The sequence below is a fragment of the Pholcus phalangioides genome, unplaced genomic scaffold, assembly GCF_987345545.1.
Source record: "Pholcus phalangioides strain wild (caught in Gottingen) unplaced genomic scaffold, Ppha-v1.0 ptg000022l_1, whole genome shotgun sequence".
Taxonomy (NCBI): domain Eukaryota; kingdom Metazoa; phylum Arthropoda; class Arachnida; order Araneae; family Pholcidae; genus Pholcus; species Pholcus phalangioides.
The window spans coordinates 40,984,401-41,002,388 of record NW_028301615.1 but is presented as its reverse complement, the minus strand read 5'-3'; the positions used below and the strand labels follow the sequence as shown (position 1 = coordinate 41,002,388).

The 17,988-nt window shown below is 34.4% G+C and overlaps 1 protein-coding gene across 1 annotated transcript in view; it reads right to left on the bottom strand.

The window, feature by feature from the left end:
- Positions 1-995: 995 nt before the first annotated feature.
- Positions 996-17,988, bottom strand: part of Nhe3 (Na[+]/H[+] hydrogen exchanger 3) — an 81,020-nt gene continuing 64,027 nt past the window's right edge. The window contains exon 18 of the mRNA XM_089249258.1: positions 996-6,940. Coding sequence (XP_089105384.1) covers positions 6,839-6,940 — 102 coding nt within the window. The 3' untranslated portion in view covers positions 996-6,838. The remainder of the gene's footprint in view (positions 6,941-17,988) is intronic.

Below are 17,988 nucleotides of genomic sequence, written 5' to 3'. Positions count from 1 at the left end.
GCAGCCAGAAACATCTTTTGGAGATGGAGGGGAGTGAACTAGTAAGTCTGGGAAGGGCTGCATGGTAACTTAATTATGTGGTCTCTGAGACATCTGTTATTTTCTCCCATTTTGGGAAATAGCAACAGACATCTGGATACGTCCTCGATAAGTAACTTGCATCATGACAACCTCGGTTTGAACCCCAAAACAGACATAGAGGTGGTCGGCTGAATTTGATTTTCTGTGGTTACCAACTTCAAGGTGCGAATGTGAGCCGATCCCTCCCATTAAAAAAGTCTCATGCAGACCCTATACTGGTACAAATATTCAATTGTTACACTTTGCTTAAAATTTAAAATATTGATAGCCGCACCAACTTCACACGACTGTTAGAAACACTTCTGGCATGATTCACTTACTCCTGAATTGAGGAGGCGTGGTAAAATGGTAGCAAATTGCCCAATGGGAACAGACTGGAGTTTTGGTCAGTTGTTCACATAATTCAAAAGGTATCAAAGATGGTTCAAAATGAACAACATCATATTGGGTAGGAGACAAATATATACTAGTATTAGGCCCACTCAAATGTCTAAACCACATCCCCTCATTTCCATAATACCCATAAAAATATTGAATTAAAGTGCCCCCCCCCATATATTTTTAAGCCATATACCAATATACCTGGTCCGTCCTTGTCAGAAACTTTCCTCACACAGGGGTACAACAAAAATGGAGACATGACCGCAGAAAAAATCCAACCTTTCGATGAGTATAAAAAACAAGCCTGCCGTTGGAATTCAGCAATAAATTGTAGGTCTGTCTAATTAGCCCTTGTGTGCAGAAAATAACCATGGTGTGACCCCCTTCCCCCCTTGTCAGCAAAATTTCGTCATCAGCTCTGCCCCTCTGAATCCTAACTCATATTTTCATAAAAGGTGGCTAATGACGTAATCATTATCAAACACCCCCCCCCCTTGTCATCAAAAGTCAGCAAATCGAAACCGCCCCCCCCCCCATCGATGATGACATAATACTTGAAGGGCCCCTAATGAACTAGTGGAATAGGATTTCTCATTCACAAGTGGAAAAATCCCATCGTGGAGTTAGATTAACTTCTGAGAAGGGTATCCCCACCCAAGATGGATTGACGAGATCAGGAAAGCGGCTGAAGTCAATTGGATGGCAAAAGCATCAGACAGAATAAAATGGAAAAATTTAGAATAAACCTTCATTCAGAAGTGGATTGAAAATGGTTGAAGATGGTGATGTTGATGATGAATATTTCCAATAGCTTTAGGCCTGTGGTAGGTACTTTTCTTGTTTTGGCTCGATTCTGTTAGTGATAAGGCTAAAATATTATATAAACCTAATAAGATACTTAGATTTTTTTCACTGCCCATGGCACAGAGGACTTATCAACTGCTTTCTTAAATATTGCAGAATAAAGGAACATTAGCGAATGCTCAAATCGATAACTCAATACCACTATGCATTCAGATTTCATTTCTATTTTTTTTCCTTGTTTTAGTTTCAAAACTTAAAAAAATCTGACTAGACCAAAAATACTAGGGAGGGAGGGAGGGAAATAAAATTACATTTTAAAACAAAATGTAATCAATGGAATGTCAAATAATATTTTAAGAGTTTTCTTTCCTGAAATAGAAGAGCAAACCCCTTATCACTGGGAATCAGATCTAACAAAGTGTCTAAGCAATATACATTATGCACAGATTATGTATTTACAAGAACATTCCACAAAATTACACTTTTTTAACACAGCAAAACATAATTACTAAGAATAAACTAAATTTGAAATTTACTTTCACTCAACATATTCATACAGTTGCCTAGAATGTTTGAAACACAATTCCATATTTAAAATTGATGAAATTAGATTAAGAATCGCAAATAGGTCTTTAGCATGAATATAATTAAGAATATATAGACTCATTATGTAAGAGTTAATCAAAATATTATGATATGACGCAACATTAAATTGTACATATATAGCAGTACCTGGAATATTCATCGATTTAGAATAATCCAAATTAAATGTGTAAAAATAAAATTCCTGGAGTAAAAATTCCTAAAAGACTGCGGGTTTTTTGAAGTGACAGTTTAAACCATCAAAAACCTGCCAACCCTTCTTGTAAGCAAAACTACTTTTACCTTGTGTTAAAGCTTTCCATGAGAGTATTAATGCTGAGAGATGGGAAGCATGGATGAGATCGCCATTATTTTGAATGTAAAATTTGCTTCAAGATACAAGTTCTTCACGATACAAGTAACTTGTAGGGCGAAATGAAAACAACTCAAGATACCACCATAAATATAAAAAAACGTTCAATTCCAGAGCATCTCAAAAACATTGTAAAATTTAAAACATACTGTTCAAATTAATTTATAAAACAAAAACCACCTTGCTCATTATAATATTCAAACATTTTCATTTTTGCTTGAACCGAAATTGTCCATAAAGCATCTTGAAGTAGAAAAATTCATTTCCTAAATTATTGCACAATAATTAAGACGTGAGATAATACAAAAATGTGGAGAGAATCTTTCCACGAAAAGACTAGATGTAAATTTCGATTGCTTGGAATCAAAATACTTTCCGAAAAAAATCAGAATTTTTGCTGCTATTTGGTGTTTCACCAAATAACAGAACTTGAATTTCTAAATTTTTGACGTATGAGAAATGCTGCAATCTATCTTCCATATTGGAAGTAAAAGTGGCAGGTGCCTGAATTTTCGTACTTATATGAATGTGCTATGCGTGTATATGTTGTGATAAATGTGGTTATTATACATAGCTACCAAGAATTTTTTTTTTTTTTGACAGCACATCATTGGTAAATTTAATAAGTACTAAAAAATTATCACTTTTACCAGCGATTATACATAATACGCAAGCACCATATCGTTAGTAAACATGATAAATCCTACTATATGATATACTATACATGATCATTTATACGTGTATCATATCATTATATCAGGTTACGATCATGAAATTTGTTACCATTATATTGATCACAACATACTATAAGACCAGTCGAGGCCCAGGCTCCGTCCCATGAAGGATATAAGCCTTTTACCCGGAGGGGTTGATCACACATACTAGACTCATTTGGATTTATTTTCATATTTATCAAGTTCACCAACTACCCTAGAGAGAGAAGGGGCTCAAACTTTTTCCACCCGATGCCCCTTATCCTAATAAATGCTCATCCGTGGCTCCCCAAAGCCATTGAACAAAGAATCTCATTGGAAAACCTTTGTTGGGCAGCTGCTTCATGTGCCCCTGACAAAGGTTGGCGGTGCACAGTTTGAGAAGCCCTACACTAGGTTATTATTATGCATAATCACAGATAAGGGTGATAAATTTGAAGAATTTATCAGATTTACCAATGATGCTTGGGTATTATGTGTATTCGCTAGTAAAAGTGATAAATTTATCAAACTTTACCAAGACAATTGGTAAGTATGCATATAATAACCAATTTATCACATTTTCCATAACACCTCACATCAAAGGCAGAAATACAAAGGGGGGCATGCCACCCCTCACCATCGGCAATAATGGTGCCAGTATATGCATATATATGAATTGGCATCATCATCATCATCATCATCATGCCCCCCCCCCTCCAACCTTGTCTATCTCTGCCTACCATGTGCATATATTACGGAATGTGTGTGCATATATTATGTATAATGACAAAAGTCTGCCTGCTGTCTGTAGAAAGTGTATTAGCGGGAGGCCAGCTTCCATTCATGCCTTAAAGTTAGAAAAACACAGGAAAACAATACTCTTTCACTACACGTTTTAAAAATCTTGTCTAAAGGCTTGGCCTGGGATGGAAAAAGAAAAGTGTTTCACTTTTTGCAATGCTGCTTTTTTTCATGGGACTGATTCCCGCTACCCAGCGCTGAAGAAGTTTCACTACAAAAAGCTAAGAGCATTATCATGAACATATCCGACAAACACTGGGAAGGGTGCATACTTAAATTGAAGTTAAAAACACGTTTTTCATTTAAAATCAATTTTATAGCATATTTTAAACATATATCTGAAAAATAAAAATACATAATATATGTAAAGTGGTAGCTCGAGTTATGATGCTTGCTCTCTTGTATGCAAGAAATCCAAGTTTCAAGCAAAAAATATATTTGTGAAAAATGCTTAAGCAGCAAATATGCAAGTTACAAGCTTAAAATGTACAAGAAAATGCTCATCCAGAACACAAAAGCTTTGTTGCTTAAAACACATTGAAGACATTGGAAGTTGTTGGATTGCAACTGTGTATTGTATGAGAGGCACTGACATGAAGAAAACATTAGGGACCTCAAAGTTACCCATTACAGAAAGGAAGGGGCACTGTATGTTCATTAAATATTGGGGGCTCAAATAGCCTCAGCCCCTAAGTTCTGGCACCTATGTTCTACATACGTCTTGTAAGCAAAACTACAGTAGACTCTTAATAATCTGCCTGTGCACTAGTCCAGCCCGTCTATTAATACTGCAGTTTTAGGTGGGGTTTCCTTTGAACATTGCAGAGGAAAACATACTGCATATGTGTGCAGAAGCTTATATTATTCAACCTGGACTTTTCTGGTAAACCCCTTAACTGTCACAGGAGTAAGTATATGCCTTACAGGGTCTATGTCTTAACTGCCACAGGCATATTTACATGTCTTTACAGCATGCAACAAAAAAGGGTGGGACTGGGGAGCAGATTGTCTGAGATTTCATCAGCAGTTAAGTGGTTAACTTACACCAATGTAAGTTACAATTTTGATAATCTAGCACACCCTTGTCTGATATGTGAAGGATTAGTAAGAGTCTATTGTGCTTTTAAATTATACATAGGATAAAATGCAATATACAAGGGGGTGGCCAACTTCTTTCTGTTTGAGTCAACATAATGGTCAGCTGTGGCATCGCAGGCAGAAACTTTAGTGTGTAAGTCACTCCCATAAAATGACTCAAGAAAACTCTCAAATTTTTATATGCCATAAGTAAAGTGTAAAACACGGGCGATTCAGTTGATAAATTTTCACCCTGGCTTTTGCATATTTATTCTTCCACTTTTTCATAAACTGAAACTCATTCATTTTTTTATCTGGTTGCAATTCTCAGCTAGATGTAATGCATCAAAAGATACAGTTTCTTCCGCTGCTCATGTAATACATCTATAGTTTGAATTTTACGGACAAAACATTTTTTTCCAAATTTTTCTCCCATAACTATTTTTTCTAACTTTTAATTTGACATTTCTTCTATAACGACACTCAGTGCAGTCACAATGATTATTGTAAGTAATTATTTCACACACTGACAGACTTCGAGAGAATTTTTATTGTCAGGATAAAAAACATGTGCATCCCATTGACCATCCACTCTGAGGGTGTCCAGAATGGATAAACATATGATAATACCAAGATAAGAATGACCAGCCTCGAATGCATCAAAAGCAGACTATCTGTAAAAGTGAAAGGATGCACATGTACCTGGTGCACACTTGCAAATCCATAAAATTACAAGTAACCAGATTTGTGACGCACATATTCTTATTATGTGAGCTACCTTCTTCAATCGGAATGTTGGTGGTTTAATTTGAAGAGGTGCCAGTCTGGTGCAACGTATAATGCCACCAACCTGACATGTCATAATTTATTTGGTGAATGCTAATCTGTTTTCTGCACAAATAATCATCACTTCCAGGTGGAGGATTCCTACAAATACAGGGGACACAACAAGCCACATGCCTAAAAAATATGGAGGGGAAAAATGCCCATAACAAACTTTATAGGCAACGTGTGTTTGAAAAGGCAGTACAGTAAGAACACAGTAAATTATTTTCATTACTAGAAATAATTAATGTGAATGCAAGTAGTTTGTTAGTCAGGAAGTGTGCTGTTACTGATAGCTCAAATAATGATTACCAATTTAATTCAATACGTAGTGATACTCTTACGTTGTCTGGGCCACACAAAATCAACTCGGTGGCCACCCCTGAACTTTTCCATTTTAATTGATTTCTATATTTATGATATAGCGAATGTGGGAAAATTTGTAACGATATTAATTGTATTAATTTTAGAACATTTTCTTTGAAATTAGTTTTTTATGAAACAAGCATTTTTCAGGGACGAATTAAACTTGTAACTTGATGACTGTATAGCTGTGGAATTCAAAATTCGAAAATCATCAACCCCATAAATGTGTTTTGTCAGTCACATTGTCATTTAGTTCTCGATATACATTCATGAATGAAAGCTATGCAATATATTAATGTAAAAATGTAATAATAAATGATATAGTAATCTAGGCATCAAGAAGTAATTTCAGACAAATATAAACATAGACCGCATTGAATCATTTGACACACACACACAGGCAAGATTTGTTTGGTGTTGCCATTTTTCCAAGCTAAGACCAAAAATATTAATTTCTTTTTTATCCAATATAATGTAAAATAATTTGATACACCGAAATTCAATGAAATTATCAAATATTTGAAGCAAACAGGAGCATTCACACTACATCTTTAGCAATGTCAAGGACTCATCAACTGAATCGGGTAAGTGATTAACATTCAAAGATAGGAAAAACAATAGATTTACACACACAAACACTTTTTAGATCAAAACTTAACACACAAAGTATAGAAATGTATTTGTCAGCTGCATACTGGCATGTTTGATATTCAATCAACTATAATACAAAACAAAATAAAATCATAGAATTGAAGATTTTTGTCATTGGACATTACGAGAAAGAAAGAAAAAAACTATATATATAAACTATATATATGCACAAGATTGTTAGAGAGAAATCTATATTCTCCTTTTATACAAAATCACCTGAAGGACCTGGAATACGGACCCTTGATGGAGGCATGTCAGACAATTTTCCAGCCAGACCAAGATCTCCTTCCATTAGGGAATTCGACTAAAAAAATTAGAAATATTAGTTTAATAAGGCAAACAATAAAAAGCAGTCATTCCAAATTTAATGGGAAAACAGATGAATTCTTCATCAATAAAAAAAAAGGAAAAGCCAGAAACAAAAAAAAATCAGATGAAAACATTAGAAATTGTTCATCATATGTATATAAAAAATGGATAATTTTACTTTTTTTTTCTAATATGTGGGTACTAAAACTTTACTTGTGAATGTAACCTTTCATGATTCACTTCTTCAAAGTCTTGCCCCAATGCCACTTTGAATTGACCAAAAATTTCTGGGAACAAAAGGTGCAGAGAATATAACAGAATTATAAAGAAGGGACTCAAATTTTCCATTTCTGCAACAGGTGCATCAAGATTAAGATGCCTATGTGCAGAGCATTCTTGATGTATGGGCCCTCATGATTATGAGATTTGCTACTATAATTTTCAATGGTTAGTATGTAAACTGGCAGGGTGGTAATTTCAGTCAGATAGAGTGCCTCTGAACACATCACTTGCTCAAAGGCCCACAATGCTATTGCCTGCCCAGTATGTACACAGAATCAAAATGGTCTTTGATTTTGGAAAATATAAATCTTGCACACTTGTTTAAAAATTTGTTGAGCCTAAAAGACGTTAGGGCATGAAAAGTTGAAAGCATTCTACATTTATCACTCTTTACAATGTCTAGCCAAACCATTTATGGTCAGACGTTGGCAATTACCTGCTTACTAGTATGATTTCGCTCAATTTTCATGAAAAGTAAGTAACAAAGTACAAATTGATAATTTTTGTCACATCAGGCATTTGACATGCATGATGGCCAATCACAACATGAATTTCCTATTCTTTCGTGTGATTGCCAAAACTCAAACCCAAGCCATTTAAACTAGAAATTAGCTAATCATTCAGCTATGACAAAAATAGGGTATGTAGACTAGGGTTGGCAAAAAAACCAGGTTTTTTTGGTTTAAATTTTTTTCTTTCTTTTTTTCAATAGCATTTACATTAGAATAATAAAATTTAGCAAAATGGTTAGTAAAAAATTAGAATAAAATTTCTGAAAAATCATTCAAATTTTTTAATAATTAAAATAAAATTTTTAACAATGTAATTAACATTATTTCCATATAAATTATTCTACAAATATTTCTTACATTTTAGCAAAAACTTTTTCAATTTAATTATTTAACAGCTTAATTCAAGGAATTATTTTGTTTGAATATATTCTTAATGTTATTATCTACCATATAACAAAGATGTTTTCTCCAGTTACTTCGAATACGCTTAATAAAGAAGCTATTTTGCAAAAACTAGGTAAAAAACATGTTTAATGAACAGTGTTACAAAAAAAATTATTTTTTTTTATGCCTGGAATTTTTAAACTGATTTTGCTTATATTCGTTTTGCTGGTTCCAAATATGAAAACAGTTTCTCTCTATCAGCTCCAGATTTTTAGATTCAGCGCAGAAAAATTATGAAATATTTTAACATTGAGTAGTAAAGTTTTTGTGGATTTATCTTCCTCTGCTTTTTTCTTCCTTCTTCTCTATATTGCCTTCAACTGATTGTATGAGGCCGTATTTATTGACATAACCTAGTATTTACATCTAACATAACTATTATTTATAGTTGGGAGAGTGTTCATACATGGCATTCATTTTTTATTGTCTATTTGGACCTTGTTGCTCTGTGTGTTGTCTCTAAGTTAAATGTGTGTCATCCAGCTTTCATAGAGCATGGTCGTGGAAAGGCCGGAACTAGAGGGGGGCAAGGATGGGGGCACAACTGCCCCGGGTAGTAAAATTTAGAGGGTGGAAAGTTTTAGGTAGGAACAAAGAACACCGTTACAAAATTATTGAATTTTAAAGTGGTCGGGGTGGCAAAATAACATAATAATCCTAGTTACGGCCCTGGGTCGTGGAATAATCCAGATCTAAATAAAGTTTTAAGTGTTTTTTTAATCTGTTCCAAGATTCTTATTTTCTGAATTGCAAACAACTACATAACTACATAATTAAAAGAGAAGGGATCTTAAGTGGTCAATACTCATTGCTCACTCAACCAAAATGAAGAAAAATGTGATACTATCGCTTTGGTCATGGAAAAGATTGAGTTTCACTAACATCAATGAGTAATTTGTGTGGACTTGAAAATGGTTTTTCAACTTTTTCTTGGTTAGCAAGGGGGCTACACGAAATATCCTTGCTTCCTGTACCTATGGGATAGCAGAGCCAAACAATACCACTAGATAAGAAAAGAGTGGTTTATGTTACAGAATGTGGTTGTAGGAGAAAGAAATGTTGTTCGTGAACCCTTAGCCAGACAAGACAGAATCATCTTGCCTCCACTGTATATAAAAAGCTGGAGTTAATGAAACAGTTCATGAAAGCTCTTGATCAGAGCAGTCCTTGCTTTGCATACATAGGACAAAAAAATACATGGAATAAGTACAGAAAAACTTAGAACTGGAATTTTTGATGGTTTTAAAATCAAATAGCTCATAAATATTCCTCATTTCATAGATTGCATGAAGGAGACAGCATAGATCTCATTTGTCCTTATTGTCAAGAAATTTCTTGGCAACTACAAGGCTGGAAACAATATCCAACTACACTGGTGAAATAAATTAAGAGAATTTGCATATTTTATCAAATTTCATGAAAAGAACTGAACTGAATGTAAAACCACTGCTTCTAGACAAAAATGCAAATCTTGTACGTCAAATACGTAAGCGTACACGTGTGTGTAGGCAGAGCCAATAGAGAAACACTCTTTATAAGCATGCGTAAGTTAAGACGCATTTCGTTCGCTAGCACACCTCGGCGAATTTCTTGGTGTTATTTTGCAGCAATCGGTTAATTTCAAATTGTAACAGTAAAAATGAGTAACCACCAACTAGAAGCAGGCCAATCTCAAGTCCAGATTTGCAGAGAGTTCAATTTAACGCCCAGCGTCGTGTGTAACTTATGGAAACAGTTCCAGGATACCGGATCCATCTAGAGAAAGCCTGGGCAAGGTCGTTCAAGAGCCACAACAGCCAGAGAAGATCACCATTTGTCGATTATAGCGAGGCGTAACAGGAGTGCTACAGCTTCTCAGCTCTCTCGTGACTTGTATGCAGCCACAGGAACCCGTGTATCAAGGGTGACTGTTTCCAAAAGACTTCATGAGAGAGGGTTGTTTGCAAGACCTGCTGTTTGCGTCCCGCTCACTTCTACGGACAGGAGAATCCGTTTATCATGGTGCAGAGAGCATAGAGATTGGAGTATGGATCAATTGGCGACTGTTCTCTTCACTGATGGGTCCCGGTTCAGCCTAAGCACCGATTCTTGCCGTACGTTCATATGGAGAGAACCAAGGACCCGCTACCTACCCTCCACCTATGTTCACCTTTTCAGGGGTGCAGTTGGCCCTGAGTTCATTTTAATGGACGATAACGCGAGGCCACATAGAGCTCTTCTGCTCAACGATTTTCTAGAGAGTGAGCATATTCGCTAGATGGATTGGCCAGCCAGATCTCCAGACCTTAACCCTATAGAGCATGTCTGGGACGCTTTGGGGAAGGCAATTGCAACTCGCAACCCCCACCCTCCGTCCGGGAACTATCCAGGGAATGAAAACAGCGTTGCTGAACGAGTGGGACCAATTGCCACAGGAAATGATAAACTGCCTTATTTCAAGTACGAAATCACGCTGCAAGACCTGTATATCTGTAAGAGGGGACCATACCCCCTATTAACCCATCTATTAACCCTTTTTTTTTTTTGTTTATTCTGCAACCGCTGTTTCATACCTTCCGACTCCAACGAGTGTTATGCACGATTATGCGTGTGTATTACAATTATTGAATGGTTATTTGTTTTGTATTGTATCAATGTATGTACATATCAAATTTCATTAAAATCGGTACAGTAGTTCTAGAGATAATCGACCAAGTCTGCAAATTCTCTTAATTTCTTACACCAGTGTAATTAACAGCAGTTGTACTATGAGCATAAACATTCATTAATTGCACAGCCACTTAGACTGTTTTTCCGAAAATCTAGGCGATACTAGTGAGGAACAATTTCACTAGCACATAAAAGCAATAGAGGACCGATATCAGGGCAGATGGGATTCTCATATAATGGAAGATTACTGTTAGAATCTGCAAAGAGACCCATGTAAACAAAATTCACTCAAGAATTTCAAACAAAAAAGCTTTCGGAGTGGAAAATAATTTTTATTTTTATTCGATTCTTTTTCATTTCTGATTTTTAATTAAGCTATTTCAATTTACAGGAGTATTGCTGCACTTCTTTTCAGTCAATTAAAATGATAAAAATTAATTAAACATTTTTTTTTTTTTTAATTTAACGCCTATACCGCTTAAGCCTAATTTAATGTGTTAACGCTATTTTCATCTCACAAACAAGAACTAAAGGGCAAAAACTAATGTCATATTCGTTTTCAGTGCATGAAACACAAATAAAGTAAGTTGAAAAAATCCCTGGCATCAAAATCAGTGTTGCACAGTGAAATTATTGCAGATAAATTAGCAATGATTTACGATATACCGGGTGATTATAACTAAAATTCTGATTTCAGAACACTGTAAAATAACCACTGGTCAAATCAAAACGACTTGGCAATTTGAATAAATATACCTGAAGCAATAGAATTTTGTATGCCAAAGAGGGGAAAAAAATTCATAAAAATGTGAAATAGACAATGTTTTTTGTTAAACAAATTTAAAAATTAAACAAAATTTGAATTAAAACATTTTTTAAACTCATTCAACAAGTAGGAAATTTGCTTGCAGAATGGGAACAATAGCCAGTCAGGGCAAAATGATAGTTCACTTAGTATCGCATGGTTTCATAATTCATGGAAACTTCACACAAAAATGAAGTCATTAAACTACAACTTACACAAGAAATTTATATATGTTGTCCACCATGTTATGGCTATTAAGAAGCACAAAAATGCTTGTTCAACAACAGATCAGAGAATGTCATAGTAATGATGTGGATTGGCATTCAATTCCCCAAAGTTTGCAATCCAACCACTGTACATAACATTCTGAGGTACCCAACCCCAAAGCCAAAAGTTGGGAGGGTGAACGTGGCAGCCAGGTGTGGTATCATCCTCTTATTTTCAAAATGGTTCTTCAGCAGCTACTTTGCTCATGTTGCAATGTGCATCTGGATAAAAGTTATACTATCCCTACACTGATGCTGTTAAAGTGCTGAAATGATGTGGTTGCACAAAATAGACCACTGATGGCCAAGTATAGCATCATCTACTTGTACATTTCTAAGTTTTTGTTGTTGTTTTTTTTCTTGCCATGGAAAATTCCATTGCTTCAGGAATATCGAATATCCATGCAAATTTTTAAATCATTCTGACCAGTGAGTGATTTTTTATTGTATAGTGTTTTGGAATCAGAACTTTAAATTATAATCACCCCTACATAAAGCAGATTATATTTCATAAATCACTTACTGTACAATAAAACCTTGATTAGCAGGGGTAATGGTGAAAGTATAAAAAAAACTATTGAATATCAAGCCTGGTGATACAGTACCAGATGTGCTGCTTCCAATCGAAAGAAAATGAAAATGCCTATGTGAGGTTGTGTGTGGCACTGCTCCAACCTTTCACGTCGCTCACCACATTTGCATAAAGGAAGCTGAGACGTGTACTTAACATCAATAAAAAATCTGGTTCCTCTTCAGTTGCACATGTGGTTTTTTTTTTTTGGATATGATATTTCAACTTTTGACATTCATTAGCTATGTCTACACTGGTGCGTTTTTTCTGCGTCAATGCGCTTTCCACTGGCACACCTGTCATCAAGCGTGTCGTAAATCACTCAGGCGTGACTCAAACTTGTTGAAAGGCGGCCATTTTTAAGAGGCATTCCTTTTCCTTCTGCTCCACCAGGTTTGGATTTTCGTTCAATTTCCCTTTCCTTTTCGTGAAGATTCAGTGTTGTTTTCATAAGTTTTTCTCAATTTTTATGATGTAAACAAAAAAAACTTTGATACTTTTGAAAACTTCAGATCCCGTAGTGCATTGTGTGATATTATTGAAGGTAAATTTAAATTAACGGTAATTATAATTGTAAAATTATAAATTAAATGATTGTCTTGAAACTTATTTTTTTTGGTAGAATTTCATATTAAAATGCTGGTCTATTTCTTTTTCATGTTTTTGCGAAGAGCTCGCGTTACGGAGGTTTGCTGTGTAATTATAAAATAATTCACGAGCTCTTCGCGGGGCCACCTCAATGCATGGGGCAATCCAGACACGGCGTGAGAACTTTAACCAGATGTGTTGGAGGGCTATTTATCATAATAAGATCTAATGGTATGATTTTTCAAAGTATATGAAATTGGTACACCCTCCGAATATCACTTTCATCAGAGGTCCACCGTGCTGTTGAAACTCTCGACTCCACATTTTTTTAAACATTTCGTGGAAGCACACGAATAATACTTAGTCAACTGTTGGAGGATCACCCTTACCGGATGCAAGACCCCTTTACCAGTGCCTGTTTCTTGCATGGGCAAACGGGGGCAAGTGCCCTTCGCCCTTGCAATTTTAGGAGGCCCACAAATTTTGATTTCCTTTCCTTTATTTTTTTTAAACTTCCTTTCCGTAGAATATTTCCAAACGTGGAATTTAATTTGAGAGTAATTATGGAAACTTTTTACATAATTGTAATCTGTAGCAGACATATTCAACCTGCTGCTCGTGAGCACTGTGGTGCTTTCAAAGTGCTTGATGCTCGTGTCCGATTTCATGTTTGCGAGTACTTGATTAACGTCCCAATTTGAACACTTTGTATAAATTGCATTCAACGATTAAAATCATCCTGACTTGATAAGGGTGCACCCTTTTTGATGATGGGAACAAGCATTGCGCTTGCGACTGGAAAAAAGTTGCCTCAAAGAACTTTATATAAAAGGGGGTGGGGCGGGAAAAGATTAATGTTTGCACAGGGCCCGAATTTATGAGGAACAGGCTGTTCTCTTCAGCGCAATAATAATCTTCGCTATTTTCTCAAAAACTGTACAGTTTTATGCAGATTTTATTTTCATTAATATTATTAGAGCTGCAACCAGAAGCGTACGCAGGATCAACCTTTCGAGTAGTACGCAGAGTTTAGGTATGAGCGCACAAGAAATTCTCTTCTAGAGAAATTTTCTGTTACTGACTGTCGAAAGTACGGTATTTCAAGTTTAAAAATTGATTGAAACAACATATTAAATAATTTTCTTTTGATATTCGGATTTGTGTGCGAAAATATTTTAAATCTGATCATCTTGGGCTATCATATTCTGCTACTTTTTATTATGAAAAGTTATTTAATTTGAAAATTTCAAGTTTTTCACTTCTATTACCACGGATTTAGTGCTTTGGTGTATGAACAAACACTTGAGAAAAATAATGCTGTGCTGACTATAATTTTGAATGAAAAAAATTATTTAAATACGTATTAGATTACGACTTAGCAAAATAGAAGTATACAGTTTTCTTAATTTCTTTGACTCGACTATATTCGGGTAAAGTTGACAAACGACTTGATTTAATTTTTGATTTATTCCGAAGTTGAGAAATTTTGAGAATGATTTCGTCTATATATTCTGTCTTTTATAGAGCAATTTTCCCTCACATATTTTCACATTAAAATGTGGAAATTGCATCCACTGCGACAGTTGCATCGGCATCTGAATTGAAAGGTTTAGCCGTATAGGTGAAGACAGAAAAAAGACACGCCACTTGAGGCATGAGATAGAGTTCAGCGGTAAATAAAAATAAAACAAGATTGAAAGTTGAAAGCTGTTGAAAGAAGACGCACCAGTGAGGACATAACTATTTATTTTTTTTGAAGCATTTAAGGAATGTATTTTTTGCTACGTTATTTTTTCTAAAAGTTTGAATATTTCATTAATTTTTGTTAAAACATTATTTTTTCATTAAACTTAATGCTAGCAGTTGAAAACAACTAGTGTGAGTCAGATTTTAATGGATTGGGGGCGTTCACTGGTCTTTGTCCTTTATAGGGGCAGCTGGTGCATTTATTGGACCATCTGCTTCTATCATGATGGTGAAGTCACTACTGTTGCTGCTTCTTTGTGAAGGGGAAAATCCTGAGAGATAATATACCACTAAATTTAGATGTGTGATGAAATTCTTATTCATGAATTTGCTAAAGAGAGCATCAGAATGTAGCCCCAAGGTTTTAGAAAATATGGTAAGAATGAGAAATTTTGGGGGACGGCATACAACTTTAAGTAACTAAGATACTTTATAGAAAAAAAATATATATATATATATTCAGGCCACTTTTATGAGATTTTTTCATTTCATTTATTTATTTATTCAATATTGTTTGGCCGATTCCTATACAAGAGGATGCTGAAGTTATGTATGACGAAAATGAGGAGGGGGGAAAAAACATACCATTTAAAGATATACCATCATGCACCCCAAGAACAGAAAATGTGGTAAGAATGAAAAATTTTGGCTAATAATGAATCATAATTATAATATTTGTCAAGAGAAAAAATTGTATTCAGGCCACTTTAATGATTCTTTGAAAATAAAAAAAACTCTTGGTTCAAACCAAACAACCCTGATGTAGACCCAAGTGAAGATCGAAAATTATAGCAAGTGTTGTAGAAATCGCAAGAAACTTCTATAAATATATGATGTGTCACATTTAAGTTTCACACACATTTGATTCAGTCAATCCATTGTAAGCTACAGTTGGTAGAATGTATTTTTCAATCAGCATTACCAAATCTAGCACCAAGAATTTTTCAGCTTTTTCTTTTCTTTTTTTCAGAATCAAGATGGCCATGAAAGGTAAGTTTTATTCTATACGTTGAGAAGGCCATAACAGCACATCTCAAAATAATAAAAAAAATGACCTTCAGTCCTGCTTTGGATGGTGCAAGAGCAACCAAATAAATGTTCTGAGTGAGAATGACTAATTTAAAGTTTTCCTCAAATTAGAAACAATTATTTAGAGGCAATACTTTTCACCCATACTTTGCATATACTTTTGAAATTCCAGAAAATACCAAAATATTTTCATTAAAAAACTTCATATAGTTTTTATAGGGGATGTCCGAAAAAACTGATGCGTGATGTCTGAAAAACACACGTGATCTATAGCAGTACTTATCAACTGTCAGGCAGCAGCCTGGAGTAGCGAAATGACATCACTCATACTGTAAGATAAAGTCCATAGGATAGCGAATCTTATTGAGTGATGTAATGAGTAGTACATCGTTTTTAATTAGTTTATTAATGTTTTGTTAGTTTGTACTCATATATATATATATATATATAATATATAGTGTGTAATTAATATATCTATTAATTGGTACGTTCTTATTGCAGCAATACATATATTTCAATTTACTGGGTAGAAGCCTCAAAAAAAGTTGAGAACCAACGATCTATAGGATAAATACATTAAAAAAAAGTATAAAGTGAGATAAATTCAGCCATACCAGAAAAATTATGTACAGTATTAATATCTTTTGTGACGGAGAATAAATAACTGAGTAACAGTAGGATATCAGGTCGCTCAATACATAATTCATGCAAATTATTCAAAAATAAAATTTGTCTCTACATAAAGTATGTATGTTTGCATGCATTTCTTATAACAAGAGAAAGAAATCTTTTACAACAGAATACAATGCCATACAAACATGCTGTTAAGAAAAATAAATTGCAAATTTCAAAAAATATCCATTCATAAACAAATATAAATTTATATTAAAAAAAATAATAGAATCAAAGAATTTGATACTGACGCTTTACTGGCAGGTACTTTCTCTACAGTGGCAATTTGCAACTGAAACAAGAAAGGAAAGAAAAAGGAGAAAATAAACAAAAAAAAGCCAAGAATTCATGAATAAAAAAACGTGATTCCATTAAAATAAAGGTACAGGCTGGTAGGAAAAATCATAAAATAAGAAAATAAATAAATAAAAACAGAGCATTCTGCAGAGAACAAGATTGAAGAACACATTCTCCACTTTTTTTAAACCTCATATATTCAGTCAAGCTTGACAATTTGGGTGCAATTTAGAGAAGACACATTACTTCATTTCTTGGAATTAGTGCCATATTAATGTATGCTACTCAATGGACACTTCAAAAATACCTCGGAGCTCAAATGCTAATGTTATTTGCTCATTCAGTTCCTTGCAATCTAATCTGTGAATACTTTGCTAGAACTGATACCTTTATACCTGGAAAATTAATTTTGGCTCTGCAAAATTTGTTGTAGCTCATAAGTCTCTTGGGATGTTTTTGAACTACTGAAGAATGTTTCCCCCCCCCCCCCCCAATGAATTACTACAAAACTAAAGTTTATTTTACAAATTATCTTCACATACAGTCAAACCTCGATTTAAGAATCAGAAGAAATCGACAATTTTATTTCTCAAATTGAGGAAATTGTTAAATCTGGGTCAAATTGATCAGGAGCATAAGCATACTCGAAATGATAAATTTTAAAAGCTACTCACTTTGGGAGTTGCTGTTACAGCTTATTTCTAACAACAATTGAAAAAAAAAACTTAAGAATAAACCTCGGGATGCATGAAAAAATTGCTTGATAGAAGTTTGTTTAATAAGTCCAACATTTTTATCAAATTATGTCAAAATTGTAATTTTTTCGTTGATAGAAAATGTTTTCTCTTCAGATGGCCTGCCACTCTTTATTTGTCAAGGCAGTACTAACTTGAAGTAACTTTATTTTTTTTAATGAAATCTAAACCTATGGACAGCACAATGATTTATAGCAGGGGTGACCAACAGTTGGCTGATTTTGTGCAGCCTGCTACTAGGTAAAATTGTGTATTAAATTCATTTTTTTATTATTTAAGCCATCATTTCCAACAGCAGACCTAATTTGCATACTATTGACATTCATTATTTCTAGTGACGATAGTAATTAGCCATGTTCTTATCACACTGCTTTCTCAAACACACGTATTGTTCTTAAAATTTGTTATGGGCATTTTTGTCCCATTT